A 16,889-nucleotide genomic window follows, 5' to 3' on the forward strand; every position below is an offset into this window, starting at 1 on the left:
TTCTCCGCACCTTTAGGGGCTAGGCCCGCGCCGGAGCAATTGCCGCCCAGCCGACCGACGCGAACGGCCTTTGGCGCCCAGCCGATCGGAGCAACGGCTGGCCGAAAAGCCTTCGCCGGTCGGCGTGAGTCCGCACATGCGCCTGAGTGTCAGCGGCCACTGACGTCATACCGGCGCATGTGCGGTGGAGGGGGTCTCTTCTGCCTCCGCCATGGTGGAGGCCGTGGTGGTGGTGGAAGAAAAAGAGTGCCCCCACGGCACAGGCCCGCCTGCCGATCGGTGGGCCCCGATCGCGGGCCAGGCCACCTTGGGGATACCCCCCGGGGTCAGATCGGCCCACGCGCCCCCCCCCCCCCCCCCCCACCCCCAGGACCCGGGGCTCACTCGCGCTGCCTGCTCCCGCCGGCACCAGAGGTGGTTTAAACCACGTCGGTGGGAGAGGCCTGACAGCGGCGGGACTTCGGCCCATCGCGGGCCGGAGAATTGCCGTGGGGGGCCCGCCGACTGGCGCGGCACAATTCCTGCCCCCGCTGATTCCCGGGTGGCGGCGAATTCCGGCCATGGCGGGGGCGGGAGTTACGTCGGCCCCGGGCGTTTCTCCGACCGCCCGGGGGGTGGGAGAATACTGCCCTAGGCCTCTTGATAGTCCAGTAACGTAACCAGCATGCTACTGTTTCTATTAGAACGTAGTGATATCATTGATGACTGGTCAGGTGAGATTGCTCATTAGTGTCTAATTATAGGTGATTTGCCAAAAAGTTGTTCACACTGCACAAAATTAAAATAGAAAATGTGGGAAATGCTTAGCAGGTCTGGCAGCATCGGTGGAGGAAAAATTCAAGTGCTAAAGTGAATTCTGAGGTCAGGCATTGAGCTGAAACGTTAACAATCTATCCACGTGGGGACAGAGACCCGTAGTGCATGAGATTAGCCAGGTGTTTCCCTGCTCTTGGAACGGCAAGAAACACCATGTTATTTAACGCCCATGTAGAGATCAGCACTTGCCTGAGGTCTACAAGAGTTAGATCGCAAGCCTTGGTTAGATCCTGGGAATGCATATTAGACTGAAACTAGCTGTCTCACTCTAATATGCAGATTGGCCAGAAAGTGATCCCACCCACAATGGGCCGGATACACATCGCAGCAACTCGCGAGGTCGCGTTAGACCTTGTGAGGCCTGGCGAACACATTAGATCCCGAAAGTGGGATCTCACGGCATCTGTCTACCGCGTGATCATGCTTTCCGTGCACAATGCGGCTGGTGGATCTCACCCCTCTGTTTCTTGCGGAGCATCTCCAGCCTTTTCTCTTCTTATTTTTGATTTCCAGTCGACTGCGGTATTCTGCTTTTTGCTTTTGAAATTACTTGTGTTTTTCTTTTTAATTGCTGTTTTTCCAGTCGAGGAATACAGTTTGACCTTGAGCTGATGCTGATAAAGGAAAACCAGTCACTATCACTAATGCAGCTGGAGGAGGATTTTAACACAGCTTTTATATTGCATGAATAATTGGCATCGGGGAATGAGAAAACAAACTGATCCTAAAACTGCATTAATCCGCAATGATTTTCAGCAGTGAAATTATTTAAATGATCTTACCCTTTTTCCTTTCATCACAGTTTCTGAAGCTATATCATCTCTCTGATGCCAGCTGCCTCCGCATTCCTTTATTATTGCCTGAGGTATTGATTTACAGTGGAGCAGTGTTTTTCAAACTCCTTTCCCAGGGACCCACTTTTACCACCACCGACCTTAGGGACCCACGGCAGCTGACCTTCACAACCCATGGCGGCCAACCTTCATGACACACCATTTTCACTTACCTTTAATGTGACAGGTGAGTCTGCTTGGTCCCCATGATCTCAATCCAGTTAGGTTCACAGCAGAGGGAAATGCGCATATCGGGTGCAGAGTTCAGCCAGTTCCTTTGTGCTGTCATCTTCTTTGTGAGGACGGCAAATCCAACCCCACACATGTAGGTAGTTGTGAAAGGCAATAGCAACAAAATGCTTGTTTTACTCAGCACTGGATACGCCTCGGAGACACTACTCCAGAATGCCATCAACCTCATGGACTTGTGGCGTGTTTTTAATGTGTTACGACAGGTGAGACGCAGAAGTTCAGTCTCTTTATCTGGACTCGGCTATAAAATAATAATTGACTCCGGGGTCTCAAACTCAAAAGGATATTTCACCCACCTCTTCTCTTTCAAAATCTGATACTTCTCCTTTGGAAAGTAGCGACAAAGGCTGTTGATCAATGCAGCTTGATGCGTCTGAATAAGGCTTGTCAGTCTATTGACAGTTCTCTTACTAACACTGTTTTCTTTGTGTCGTAGCAGTGTGGGAAACATGTAGTAGTTTTGGCTTTATACTCGCACTTGCCAAATGTTCAATGACTTTTGGAAAGCATCTATTTCTTCCCAATGCCGGAAGCAATCATCATCCTTCCCTTGCAATTTGAGGTTCAGTTCATCAAGAATTGAAAAGGTGTCTGCAAGGTAAGACATAATTAGCATTCAAGTTTCATCATCAAACAAATCAGCCCGAGGGGACAATTTCTCAAGGAGAAAAGCATGGATTTCATACCTCAGTTTGTATACTCTGACAAGCACCTGATCTTGGCAACCAACGTATCTCTGTGTGGAACACTAAATGTGTGTGCTCAGGCTCTATATTGGAACACTGAGCCTCAAAAAGCCTGGCATTCAGTGCGATGAGTTTAATGAAATTCATAACTTTCAGACGGGCTGGTTTTGCACAGTGGGTTGAACAGCTGGCTTGTAATGCAGCACAAGGCCAGCAGCGCGGGTTCAATTCCCGCACCGGCCTTGCCAAACAGGCACTAGAATGTGCCGACCCGGGGCTTTTCACAGTAACTTCATTGAAGCCTACTTGTGACAATAAGCGATTATTATTATTATTATTTAATTCTTTCAACATCTCTTCAAGATCAGATGGAATTCCTTTCAATGACAATGCCTCACGGTGAATAAAACAATGATTCCAAACAATGTCCTGACCAGCTGCCTCCCTAATCCTTATTATAACTCCAGTGTTCTTCCCAGTCATGTTGTCTGCCCCATCGCTTGTGATTCCTCTGCAATGAAACAAGTCGAGCTCACACTTTCCAGCCATGTAACTATTCAATGCTCCAAAAATCTCTGTGCCAGTCGTGCTGGTTGGTAATGCCAGACAGCACCTCAAATCGTCAAGAAATTCATTGTGCCAAACATCCTAATGTAAACTAGCACAATCTGAAACAATTGTTCTTTCATCCAGCTGTATTGAGAGCTCCTGTTCTGACTTTAAACGATAAATAAGCTGGTCTTCTAAATTCTCAGCAATATCTCAAATTCGACGAGCCACTGTGCTATCACTGAGTGGGATGCCTTTCAGATTTCAGCTGACCTCTCATCTAGGGCGGTACGAGCCATATCTAATATTACAGGGAGAATTCATTTACTTGCCATAGTGTGGAACATTTTTCTTTATCTCAATGATAAGCTACCATGTAAAAGGCTAATTGTGCTTTGTCATTCAATGTTACGTTTATGCTAAGGACTTCAGCTGATGATTTAAGTTCTTGCTGTATCCTTTGAAAAAAATCAAGAGGATTGTCCTTTAACTCGCCATTCTTAGTCTTCACATGCCCTTGAAGTGTGAGGGTTTTAAACTCTCATTTGCCAACATTTCCCTGCATGTAACACACATGGGGCTGGATTCTCCGTTTCTGAGGCTAAGTGCTGGCGCCAACGGGGAATCTGTGGTGCTCCATGACAGGAAAATCGGCGCAAATCGCTCACTGATTCCATTGAGGGTCTAGCACCGGCGCCATGTGGAACACCCATGGATAGCATAGAGAATCGCTGGGTCCTGGGCCATGCATGCGCAAGGCTGACAAGCTGCAGCCGCACACGTCTATGCCCCCATCAGTCACGCCAAGAAACATGGTGCTGGTCATGCTTGACCACATACCTGCCCAACCCGGCCCCTCAGCCCACCTCCTGGCCACCCCCATCAGCCCCCAGCCCTAGCAGAAGCACCCTCGGCAGTGGCACGGATCCCGGCTGAGTGTGGCGGCGCAGGACACTGTCCGCAGCCGGCCAGCCAGGATCATGACCGCTAAGACCACACGTGGCCCACGCCATCGGGAACTTGGCCCATCGGCGGCAGAGCATCACGGGTGGGCCGGCTGATGACATGCTAACAGCGATGCGGTTGCACGCGGCCTGTTTATGCCGCTTTGGAGGGGGGCGGACCATCGCGAACCAGCGTCAAACTTCCGCCTGTCCCAAATCCGGCGTTGGAAGCCATTCTTCGCCCGATTGCCATTCCTGATTTGGCAGTCGGGTCACGGAGAATCCCGCCCATGGGCTTGGCATCCTGATTTGTTGCATTGGCACATACCTTAAGAAATCATCTTTATACTGCTTTTTTCCTGATTTCAGTTTCTTCTTTGTTGGCTGTTCACCAGAGGCCCTGGAGCTCTGTACAGAGCTAACAATAGCACTGCTTTGTCCTGCTGTAGACTCTCCTGGGAAGCTCTTTCCAGCAGATTCAGTTGTGAGATCCTGGCCTGTGTGTGTCTCTAGCCCTCTCTTCCTTATAACAAAATGAACCATCTTCAGTTCTTCACAGTCCTGTTGGCTTGTTTGCTCGCAGCTAGAAAATGGAGGAATCACTCCTCTGTGATTTTGCATCAAAAGCATGAACATACGTGACATCAGTGTATGTGCCAGGTTCATGACCTGCTCTCTGCTGCCTCTTCTGGCTGGAAGACCGCATCATACCATTTAAAAGTCGGTCACAGCCATTGGGCACTTCTCCTGCAGTCGGGACTCCTATCGCTCTATGAACCTCTTGACACCTGCCCGCAACCCATCCGCGGATCGCGACCCACAGTTTGAAAAACCCTGCATAAGAGTACCTGTGTGAATACACTTTTGGTTCAGTCCTTCTGTGAGTCAGTAGTGAGGTGATCCACCCAGAGCTAAGCTATTCAAGACAGAATGGGTGGCAGGACTGGAGCAATAGGTGGACACTTTGCTCCTTGGTCACTGTGCAGTGGGAGCAAACTACTGGAAAGAGTGAAGTTCCAACTGCACCCCAGTACCTTGCTCCAAAAGCCAATCTTCATGTATATGTGTTAGTAAACTATTCCATTGCGGAGCATTACAGTCAACAGTGACCTGACATCCAGCTGTGCATGTATAGGTAAGGTACGATAAAGTCGGCAGAGTCCCAGGGTCACCACAACTCAGGCGAGGGGCAAGGTTGAGAAGGCGGGGCCTTCATGAATAACCTCAGCCGGTACGGGAATTGAACTTACCGTGCTGGCCTTGCTCTGCATCACAAGCCAGGTGTCCAGCCAAGTGAGCTAAACCAGCATCTAAGAAGGCACAGGACAGAAAACAAGAGCAGAAAATATGGCGTTGGGCGGAAATTGCATTTACATAGCATCTTTCATGACCTCAGGACATCCCAAAGTGCTTTATAACACATTCAAAGTCATTTGTGCAATGTATCAAAATGCAGCAGTCAGTTTTACCACAATGCACTCCCACAGGGATAGTGATGTGAGACTGCCCAGTTGATCTGTTTTATTGCTGTCAGTTGAGGTATATATTGGCCAAGATGCCAGGAGGTACGCCCTTTCTCTTCTATGAAATTGGGGCAATAGGTTCTTTCACATCCACCTGAGAGGACAAACAGAACCTCAGCTTAAAGTCTTCTCAGAAATGCGGCCCCTCAGTTAGTGCAGCACTCCTTCAGTACTGCACAGGGCTTGTCAGCATGGCTTATCTGCTCACGTCCCTGAAATTCGCCTTGAACCTAAGTCTTGATTCAGAAGCGAGAGAGCCTTGGCCATGATTGCATCCCCAACCTGGAGCCCCAGTGGTGATGGCTTCAGTGTCAAAATTCTTCTTCCTTCATCCCCATGAGCTCCCCATTCCATATCCCCACCTGAGCTCCAGATGCTTTTCCACACCTCATCTGGTAAGTGATCATATTTAATTTACAAACAGGGATTCAAGCGATGTTAAAAATGCCTTACATTAGTCTAGACATATAACCAGTATATTACCGTATCCATTAGTGCTGCCCCACCTCCACCAGGTCCTGTCTCTGATTGCTGTCCTTGTTGGGAAACGTGCCTGTATGGGAGACTGGCAAGAACAGCTTCAGACATGCCTTACAATGTGCCACCCCCTCCCCCCTCAGTTAAATAAGCTCCAAACATTCACCACATGAGGCCGTGTGATAACCGGGCGCGGAGAAGTGTGCCAAAAGACAGCCATCATTCTGTGGGACTGTGCGCTGTCCTGGAGAAAATTGGAGCTCTGATTTCCAGCCCCCCCCCCCCCTCCCCCCACCATTTCTTTGTTCTGATCCTCAAGGTGCGCCCTTATAAATGATTCTGTGCAACTGAAATGGTGAGTGTGTAAAATTCAGAGTGATCCTGCCTGCGTGCCACCTCATGGGGCCAGTCCTCATGACCTGCTCAGACAGCATTTCATCTGGTAAGTGATGTGAAATCCAATTCACTGATGCCCGATTACTGCGATATCCGAGTGAGACTTTGTTAGCTCCCGCACTGGAAACGAGCTGAGGGATTGGGGCCTGAAGTCACCACAGAGCCAAGACGGGAACTGCTGTCACCTTCCGCATTTTTCATCTCAACAAAGCTTGGAGCAGGTGACTGCAGATGAGTTACGTTTGATGGGATTATTCAGCAGGGGTGTGACAGGTTATCAACGACGGAGGGAGGGAGGGTGGGGAAAGAATCTGTTGCCTGGCTACGGAATCGTCACATAAGCTGTTGCTGAGTCTCCGTGTTGCTGCTGGAAGAAACTGAAGAGGACAGGTGCTTTCTGCCACTTAACCCTGACTCAGCCACGAGCGAACCCAACCGCGAGAAAATAGACTAGACAAAGCTCTGTAAGTACCAATATGTGTCACTCAAACTCAAATTAGAGGCTTTGGAAAGCTGCAAGATTCAGTAGCCTTCTGAGAGATTAATCGCATGCTTGTGGTTAACCTCCTCTAAACATTGCCTGCTGGCTAGATGTTTGTGATGGACACCTTCGGGTCCAACTGTCACAGGTCAGCCAATAGAAACGGCTAGTCACTTTTTTTAGAAGAAAACGTCATGCATAAATGGGTGAGCACAGTAAGAAGTCTTGCAACACCAGGTTAAAGTCCAACAGGTTTGTTTCAAACACGAGCTTTCGGAGCGCTGCTCCTTCCTCAGGTCAAGGAGGTCATCATCCACTCCCATCACAGCCAAGGACCCAGTGGAAGTCAAGTCCTTATTTAGAGACAAAGGGCAGAATTCTTGGCCTCCGCCAGGCCCAGAAGCCGAGGCCGGATGTGTGCCAAAAACAGCCCTGCCCGCCAGCATGCTGGTCCATTGGCTCCATCTCATCCCTCTGGCATCATTTTCCAGGGGAGGGCTTAGAGGGGTTGGTTGGGGTGAGGTGGGGGTGGGGGGGGGGGGGAGGCTGCAATTGCCATACCCCCTCTAGAGGTGAAGGGAGCACTTTCGCTGCCTGCCAGTGACAGACCAGAGGCAAGTTTCTAGGCAGGTTAGGAGGGCCTCCTCACCTGGCAGGGCTCAGGAGCTGCCTACAGACTGCCTTATGGGGAGCTCCGAAGGCCTCTGGACAAACCTGTCCGAGAACCTTTGTTTCCACTCATTTGGGCTCTGTATACTGGAGTTGGTACACGTGACCTTCTGACTTGGAGGCAGGACCTCTACCCATTGTTTCAAGGCTCACACACCCTGTGGCGTGAAAATTGACTGTTCGGTTTGCCTGTATATAACATAGGAACTTAGAAAATAGGAACAGGAGTAGGCCATTCAGCCCCGTGAACCTGCTCCACCATTGAATTAGATCATGACTAATCTACCTCCATTTTCCTGCACTTTCCGCATATCCCTTTGTCTTTACTATTGAAAAACCTATTAATCTCTGTCTTAAACATGCTGAATGACTGAGCCTTCACAGCCCTCTGAGAATTCCAAAGATCCACCACCATCTGAGTGAATCAATTCCTCCTCCTTTCAGTGCTAAATGGCCTGCCCCTTATTCTGAGTCTGTGCCCCTGGTTCCCGACCCCCTGTCGAGCCCTGTAAGAATTTTGTATGCCTCACTGAAATCGCCTTTCATTCTTTTAAAATTCATTCCCGAAAGAATGAATCCACTTTAGGCCGCCCTGGGAAGTGATGAGAAGCGATTGAGAATTCAGCTTCACTCTGTCATTCCAGACCAAAACCAGATTTTGTTAACCTCTTGGAGTACAAGCTTTTTGAAAAATAAATTCTGACAAAAGGCTATTAATCTGAAATGTCAAGAAGGTTTCTGTCTCCACAGAAGCTGCCTGACCTGCTGAGTGTTTCCAGTACTTTTGTTTTTATTCAAGATTCCCAGCAGTATGTTACTTATTTATTTTTTAGACTTGTGCTGTTAATCGTGTCACAATTTCATGAATATCTTGGTCGTGTCACAATGGGTAGCCAGTAATTTTGCAGTGGCACATTTACAGTCAATTTATGGTCACATTACAGAAGCATGCTGTATCCTTCCCTTATTTTGCCAATAATGTATCTTTTTGTACAATGTATCACCCCCTATTCCAGCATTGCTGGAGTTTCAGGATTTGACTCATGTCCACTCTGGCCTGATTTACCAGAACGAACATCAAACAATTCACAGATTCCAATCCTGGTTATACATCCAATTCCTGAGGGCTGACGAGGAATTACCGGAGTTAAGGGACCCTCGGGCCAAAAGCCACGCCGGACAAAATATTCTTCCCAACACAAAAACAATTATTTTTTTTCACAGATGAAGTGACTTTAGCCGAGGAGGGTTGATCGCACATGTCGGGTGCTGTGACTTGACTGTTTCCCACTCACAGTGGGTAGGATTATCTAGAAGTGCATTAAACCATTTCCTGACGGGTCTAGACAGCCGATCGCCTCCATGCTGGATGTTAAAACCCAGCATAAAGGGGAGTGGGGAGGGGTGGGGGGCACAAACTAAACTATAACTTCAAGTTTTAGGTCAGAAGTTTAAAAAAAAAAATTAGAGTACCCAATTAATTTTTTCCAATTAAGGGGCAATGTAGTGTAGCCAATCCACCGATCCTGCACATCTTTAGGTTGTGGGGGTGAAACCCACGCAAACACGGGGAGAATGTGCAAACTCCACACGGACAGTGGCCCAAAGCCGGGATCGAACCTGGGACCTCGGCGCCATGAGGCAGTAGTGCTTACCACTGCGCCACCGTGCTGCCCTTGGGTGAGAATTTAAACCTGGCTTGCCCCCTCAGTAGACATAAAAGACCCAACGGTCACTATTTTGAAGATGAGGAGGGAATCTCTCCCTGCTGCCCTGGGCCAATAATTATCCCTCTCTCCACTGCTTATTATCACAATGCTGTTTGTGGGAGCTTGCTGTGCATACATCTGATGCCTCATTCCCTACATCACAACAGTGGCTACCCTTCAAAAGTTCTTCATTGGCTGTCAAGTGCTTTAGGACATCATGAGGCCATCAAAGGCACCATGTAAATCCAGCTCTCGGTCTGTAACATTGTAGGTAGCAGATGAGGAACATATCAGCCATGATAGAATGGCGGAACAGACTCGTAGGGTCAAATGGCCTAATTCTGCTCCTATATCTTATGAACATATGTAAATGCAAGCTTTTTTTGCACTTTCTTTAAGTCTTATAAAGCAGCTATGGGTTCACATTAAATTATATTGAGTTTATAACACAGAACCAATTCTTGGAGAGACACTTACATAATGGATATAATTTAAGCCAGGTGCTTTCAGTATAACAGTAAAGGGAGGAAACCATTTATTTAAATGTGGTTTAAACATGGTTTGATAGTAGAGCTCCCCCTGATGACTCAGTGGGTATGTGCCTTTTGGGTCAGGAAGGTATCAGGAACTCACTTGCCTGAATTGAGTGGGTGCAGCAACTGAGTCGGATCCAAGAAGGGAGAAAATCCACCAGATTCCTGCTCCTGACAGGTATTTTTGACCCAAGCTGTTTGAATCCATGTGTCCACTATAAAGATGGGCAGTCTTAGCTGCAATGCCTCACAAAATCGAATAGCCAATTGCCATTCACTGTCCAGGCCTCCATGGGGAAAGCAATGGCTTAGGCGAGATGCTGGTTACCTTACGCAACCTGAAATTGTACTCTGGAATGAGTCACTTGCTACATATTTCGGTAGTGCAATCTTCATTTGCCTTCTTTTTATCTCCTTTTCAGCTTGTGCCCGGTGGATGCAGGAATGATCTCTGGAAATGGAGACTAGACTCAGCAAAACTGCCTTCTAACTCTGACACCTCGGAAGACTGCTCGACAGGATGGGTCCCTGCTAACACCCACACACGGTCAAATGCCATGGCTGTGCCCAGCGCCAAGTCTTTCCACTGGCAGCCCCTGGCGTCCTTGCCCATCGGCCGGGTCTACTGCACACCTGTGGAGAGCGGGGGGCAGCTCTATCTCATCGGAGGCTGCGGCGAAGACGGCACCCCGATGAGCAACTGCGAGGTTTACTCCCCGGAGGCCAATCAGTGGACCACTCTGCCCCCCATGCCCACGCCGCGGGCGGGTGTGGCCGTGGCCGCCCTGGGCAAACAGATTCTGGTCATCGGGGGGGTGGGAGTTCACCAGAACCCCCTGTCAACGGTGGAAATGTACAACGTGGATGAAGGCAAGTGGGAACAGAGGAGGGGCCTGTGCGAAGCTGCCATGGGAGTGTCGGTGGTGATAAAAGGTAACCTTGAACCTGGGGATAACCGACTTCAGTTACCTGGAGAGAGTAGAGAAACTGGGATTGTTCTTAGAGAAGAGAAGGTGGTGGAGAAACTTCAGAGAGATGTCCAAAATGATGAGGGATTTTGTTGGAGGAAATTTTAAAAAGAGGAATCTTGTATTTCTATTGCGTCTTTCGCAACCTTCTGATATCCCAAAGTGCTTTACAGTCAACAAAGTCGTTTTGAAGTTTAGTCACTGCTGTAATGTAGGAAGTGTGGGGGCAGCACGGTGGCCTAGTGGTTAGCACAACCGCCTCATGGCGCTGAGGTCCCAGGTTCGATCCCGGCTCTGGGTCACTGTCTGTGTGGAGTTTGCATATTCTCCCCATGTCTGCGTGGGTTTCGCCCCCACAACCCAAAAATGTGCAGAGTAGGTGGATTGGCCATGCTAAATTGCCCCTTAATTGGAAAAAATAATTGGGTACTCAAAATTTATAAGAAGAAAAAAAAAATGTAGGAAGTGTGGCATCCAGCATTCACACAGCAAACATTAATTTGGCAATGATCAGGTTTTAGAGATGTTGATTGAGAGATGAACATTGGCCAGGGCACAACGGATAATTCCCTTAATTTTCTTTGAAGTGATGCAATGGGATCATTTCCATCCACCTGAGAGGACAGATGGGACCTCATTTTAATGTCGTGTGTGACAGAATGGACATCTGACAGTGCAGCACTCCCTCAATATCCTATTGGAAGTGTCAGCCTTGGGTTTTGTGCTGAAGTCCTTGAGGGAGGCTTAAAACTAAATAAAGAGAAACTGTTCCCACTGGCAAGAGGGTGGGTATCAGGAGGACACAGATTTAAGGTCATTGATAAAAGATAAGGTGGGGAGATGAGTTGTTTTTCAGGCAGTGAGTTGTTATTGTATAGCGCTGTATAGAATTGGCAGCCTAGAAAAAGGCCATTTGACCCAACCATCAGTATAGCCCTCTATTCCTTTCTCTCTCTGGCTTTCCCTCGAATGCATCTATACTTTTCACCTCAACTACTCCATATGGTAGCAAGTTGCACAATCTAACCACTCTCTAACATATTAGGATGCAAAAAGGATTAGTTAGTGAACAAAGAGCAGAGAGTAACGGACCCTTTTCTTGGGTTAGCAGGTGGTAACAGTCAACAAAGTCGTTTTGAAGTTTAGTCACTGCTGTAATGTGGGAAATGTGGCAACCAGCATTCACACAGCAAACATTCATCTGCCAAAGATCAGGTTTTAGAGATGTTGATTGAGAGATGAACATTGGCCAGGGCACAGGGATCAGTGCCAGGACCTCAACTATTTACAATCTATAGAGGGCTGAATGTATGCCAGTTAAATCTGTCACTGCCATCAAGATACATAAGAAAATAAGTTGTCAAGAGGAAGTAGAGAATCTGAAATGGAATATCGAGAGGTTAAGTGAGTGGGTGACAATTTGGTAGATTTGGGGCGGCACGGTGACACAGTGGTTAGCACTGCTGTCTCACAGCACCAGGGACCTGGGTTCGATTCCGGCCTCAGGTGACTGTGCGGAGTTTGCAATTTCTCCCCATGTTTGCATGGGTTTCCTCCGGGTGCTCCGGTTTCCTCCCACAGTCCTAAGATGTGCAGGTTAGGTGGATTAGCCACTCTAAATTACCCTGAGTGTCCAAAAGATTAAGCGGGGTTACTGGCTAAAGTGGGGCTGGGGTGGGGTCATGGGCCGAGGTAGGGTGCTCTTTCGGACGGTCAGTGTAGATTTGATGGGCCGAATGGTCTCCTTCTGCACTGGAGTGATCCTCTGGAGTATAATGTGGGGAAAGTGCAAACTTGTCCACTTTGGCAGGAAGACTAGAAGAGCGGAATAGTATTTAAACGGAAAGAGCTTGCAGAACTCAATGGTACAGAGAGATCTGGGTGTCCTGGAACATGAACCACAAGAAGTTAATATGCAGATAATCAGCAAGTGATTAGGAAGGCAAATGGAATGTTAGTGTTTAATGCAAAGTGAAGTCTAAAAGTGGGGAAGTTTTACTGCAACCGTACAGGGCCTTGGTGAGACCACATCTGGAACACTGTACATTTTTGGTCTCTTTATTTGTGAAAGGATATTATTGCATTAGAAGAAGCTCAGAGAAGATTGACTGAACTCATTCCTGGGATGAAGGGCTTATCTTGCGAAGAAAGCTTGAATAGGTTGGGTGTACACCCATTGGAGTTCAGAAGAATGAAAGGCGATCTTATTGAAACATAAAATCCTGAAAGGACTTGATTAGATGGGTGCCATGAGGGTGTTTCCACTTGTCGGGGAGACTGGAACTCAGGGGTACAGTTTAAAAATAAGATTTCAGACTGAGGTGAGGAGAAGTTATTTCTCTCAGAGGGTCACTGGTCTGTGGAATTCTCTTCCCCAGGACAGCAGGGGAGGCTGTGTCACTGAATATATTCTAGGCAGAGTGAGACAGATTCATGCTGGGCAAGGGACTCGAGGTCTATGGGGGGGCAGATGGCAAAGTGGAGTTGATACAACAACCAGACCAGCCATTTTCTTATTGAATAGCAGAGCAGGCTCGAGGGGCCAAGTGGCCAACTCCTGCTCCTATGCCCCCATGGTCCTCTTGGCAAATGAGTTTCTTTTAAATTCTCTATCTGATTTTTTTGGGAATATCTTACATTCGGGGGCTTCAGGTTTTGCTCTTCCCCACAAGTGGAAAGACTCTTTCCTACTTCTTGTTAACTTTGTCAAAACCTTTCATAATTTTCAAAACCTCTATTAGGCCACAACCTCACCTTCTCTTTGATGCACAATCAATTACACAAAGACGAGAGTTTGAGGCAACTGAAGCTTTATTACGCTAAGATGTGCAGCCTCCTACAGCAGCTGGCGAAGTGGCTGCTGTACTGGGAGCACACATATTTATCCTCTGCCTACTGGGCGGAGCCAGCAGGCAGGGATCTACCCCGTACCTGTAGTATAGGGCCTTACCACAAAACACCTACACCGACATCCTCTATATACAATATATACATCAGTGGTGACTACCACACTCTTTTCAAGAGAAAAGTGACTCCGTCTGTTCACCCTTTTCTGGTGGGTATAACCTTTCGGTTCTGATATCATCATGGTAGCTCTTTTTGATTCCCTCTCCAGTGCCTCTGTATGCTTTCATAATATAAGGTCCTGTTCTGTGTGTGGTCTAACCATTAGTTGACTTCTGTATGAATGGGAATGTATTGTCTGAAACGAAGGTGGAAGTAGGTTTAGTAGGGATTGGATAAATACTTGAAATACAAAAACCTGCACAGGGCTATGGGAAAAGAATGGACTAAGTGGGATTAATCGGATAGCTCTTTCAGACAGAGGTCACAGGCGTGATGAGCCCAATGACTCCCTCTTTGTCGTACGATTATATTTTAGTGATTCGTTTACGGGAGGTGGGTGTCACTGGCTAGGCCAGCATGATGGTGTCGAGCTTATTGAGTGTTGTTGGAGCTGCCCTCATCCAGGCAAGTGGAGAGTATTCCATCACACTCCTGACTTGTGCCTTGTAGATGGTGGACAGGCTTTGGGGAGTCAGGAGGTGAGTTACTCACCACCGAATTCCCAGCCTCTGACCTTACGTAATCAGGCCGGTTACATTAGAATAAAGTTTGCATCGTATTAAATGGGTATCAAGGACAGCATGGTGGCGCAGTGGTTAGCACTGCTGCCTCATAGCGCCGAGGTCCCAGGTTCAATCCCAGCTCTGGATCACTGTCCGTGTGGAGTTCGCACATTCTCCCCGTGTCTGCGTGGGTTTCACCCCCACAACCCAAAGATGTGCAGGTTAGGTGGACTGGCCACGCTACATTGCCCCTTTGTTGGAAAAAATGAATTGGGTGCTCTAAATTAAAGAAAAATAAAATTTAAAAATGAAATGGATATGAAATGCAGGCAATGTAAAGTCACTGTCTGCCCTGTACAGTTTCCCATCACACACATTAGTTTATTGTTTGATCTCTCCTGGTGGGTCCTGGTTCTTGGTGAGGATAAGATAAAGCAAACAAGTAGGAGTCTCGTCATCAAAAATTTCTTCTACTTTCCTTGCTAGATTTGGTAAAATGGAGCTACTTGTGCCCCTCATTTGGTCCAATTCAGCCCTCAGGGCTCTTTGCTTGATTGATCCAAGATTAATTCCCAAGACCCATTCTTTCCCCCACAACTTTGTATTTTCCCCCCTCGGTGGACTCGCGGGTAGCACTCCCACCCCTGACGCAGTCGGTTGCGTGTTCAAGGCCCACCCCAAAGACTTGGGCACAAGATCTGGTTGGGTACTGAGGGAGTGCTGTGCTGCTGGAGACACAGTCCTGCAGATGAAGGATGCAATTCTTCCGCTTTGACTCTTAAGGGTGCCCACCAGTAGAGAATTGGGACTGTTTTATAATCTTTATTTGTTCATAAGTAGGCTTACTTTAACGCTGCAATAAAGTTACTGTCTAAATCCCCCAGCCGCCACATTCCGCCACCTGTTCAGGTACACAGAGGGAGAATTGAGAATGTCCAATTCACTGAACAGCACGTCTTTCGGGACTGGTGGGAGGAAACTGGAGCACCCGGAGGAAACCCTTTCCTGTTAGAACTGGGAGCACTTCTCATATTTGACACCTGGTGAAAATCCCATTTTTACCCTTGCGCCTGATTCAGTGGACCCTGCTCAATGCCCAACCAACCAGGGGTCTGCAATGGCCTGGGAGACCCCCCCCCCCCCCCCCCCCCCCCCCCCCCCCCAGGGGGAAAGATCCAGATCACGATGTCTCCCGAGACTCCGTTAAACCTCGCAAGACATTTTGAGTGTCCCATGAGGGCCTCTCGTGAGATTCAATGGCCTCGTTCCGACACCAATTCGGGGCACGGCGAGGCCATTGAATCGCATCCCCTATCTAGCCATTATCGCTTTGCTGTTTGTGGGTGTTTACTGTGCGCTCATTTGTTGCTGTATACCTACATTACACTTCAAAAATATTGAATTGACTGTAAAGCAGAATCCTGAGATCATGATGGGCCATTATCAGGGCGGAGGGAGCAGGAAACTGCACAGAGCTAGCATTGGTCAGTTCCAGCAGAGAGGAGCGTGGGGATGTTGTGGAGGATTATTTAAATTTGTTGGATGACTAATGTTTGGATTGAAACCTGGAATGAGTTCAAAGACTAGTGTAATTCCAGACTGTCGCTTGTATGCGGTGGGCGGAATGGGATCGGACATGTGCCCGCAATCCAACCTTCAGCAATACGATATGACGAAGGACGTCTGGCTCTCCCTCCCTGCCATGCCTACACCCAGATATGCCGTCAGCACCTTCCTTCGAGGTAGCAAGATCCATGTATTCGGTAAGTCCTGAGACATTGATAAAGGAAAACCTGAATTTATAGGGCAGCTTTAATGGTCCCGGGACATCCCAATGTGCTTCACAGCCAATGAAGCAGTTTTGCAACGCAGGAAATGTGGCACTCAATTTGCACACATCGAGTCCCCACAAACAACATTGTGGTAATGGCCAAATAATCTGTTTCAGTGATGGTGAAGGGTAATTCTCCTACTGTTCTTCAAAATAGTCCCATGGGATCTTTTATATCCAGCTGTGAGAGCAGACAGGGCCTTGAATTAGTCCCAAAGACGGCGCCTCTGACAGTGGAGCACTCCCTCCGTAATGTGAGCATCAGCCTTGATTTTCCTGTTCATTAACCGGTGATGGGGCCCCTGTGACAGCCTCTTGATTACACAGGCCTGGATTTTACGCCTGTCGGGCGCTGCACCCAGCGATCCTGGAAGCGGGCATGGAACGCGTTTCCAGCCGCGCTCGACCACGGAACATGGTTTCACGCTGGCTGGCCAATTAACAGGCAACCAGCATCAAACATGCACTGGGAAAGGCTCAGTCTTGCCCCGGGGTGGGGGGAGAGAGAAAAGAGTGGGTGTGCAGGACGGCACTTCTAATGTGCTCCTTGAGAAGGAGAGCCGCTGCGGAGTTACGTTAGGGAGCTGCAGACCTGTAAGAAATACACGGAGAAAGGCTGAGTTGGAGATCTCTGCCTCCTGAAAATACACACG

General features: G+C 48.3%; 1 protein-coding gene across 6 annotated transcripts in view; it reads left to right on the forward strand.

Moving 5' to 3' along the window:
• Window positions 1–16,889, forward strand: part of LOC119978692 (kelch domain-containing protein 8A-like) — a 45,619-nt gene that overhangs the window by 6,476 nt on the left and 22,254 nt on the right. For 2 of the 6 annotated variants that reach the window (XM_038820491.1, XM_038820490.1), the window contains 2 exons: window positions 10,291–10,801; window positions 16,004–16,168. In XM_038820491.1, coding sequence (XP_038676419.1) covers window positions 10,426–10,801; window positions 16,004–16,168 — 541 coding nt within the window. In that variant the 5' untranslated portion in view covers window positions 10,291–10,425. Of the gene's footprint in view, window positions 1–2,337; window positions 2,500–6,849; window positions 6,941–10,290; window positions 10,802–16,003; window positions 16,169–16,889 lie in introns of those variants that run through there. The other 4 variants (XM_038820492.1, XM_038820493.1, XM_038820495.1 and 1 more) reach the window with 4 other exon arrangements.

Source organism: Scyliorhinus canicula, chromosome 15, assembly GCF_902713615.1.
Source record: "Scyliorhinus canicula chromosome 15, sScyCan1.1, whole genome shotgun sequence".
NCBI lineage: Eukaryota > Metazoa > Chordata > Chondrichthyes > Carcharhiniformes > Scyliorhinidae > Scyliorhinus > Scyliorhinus canicula.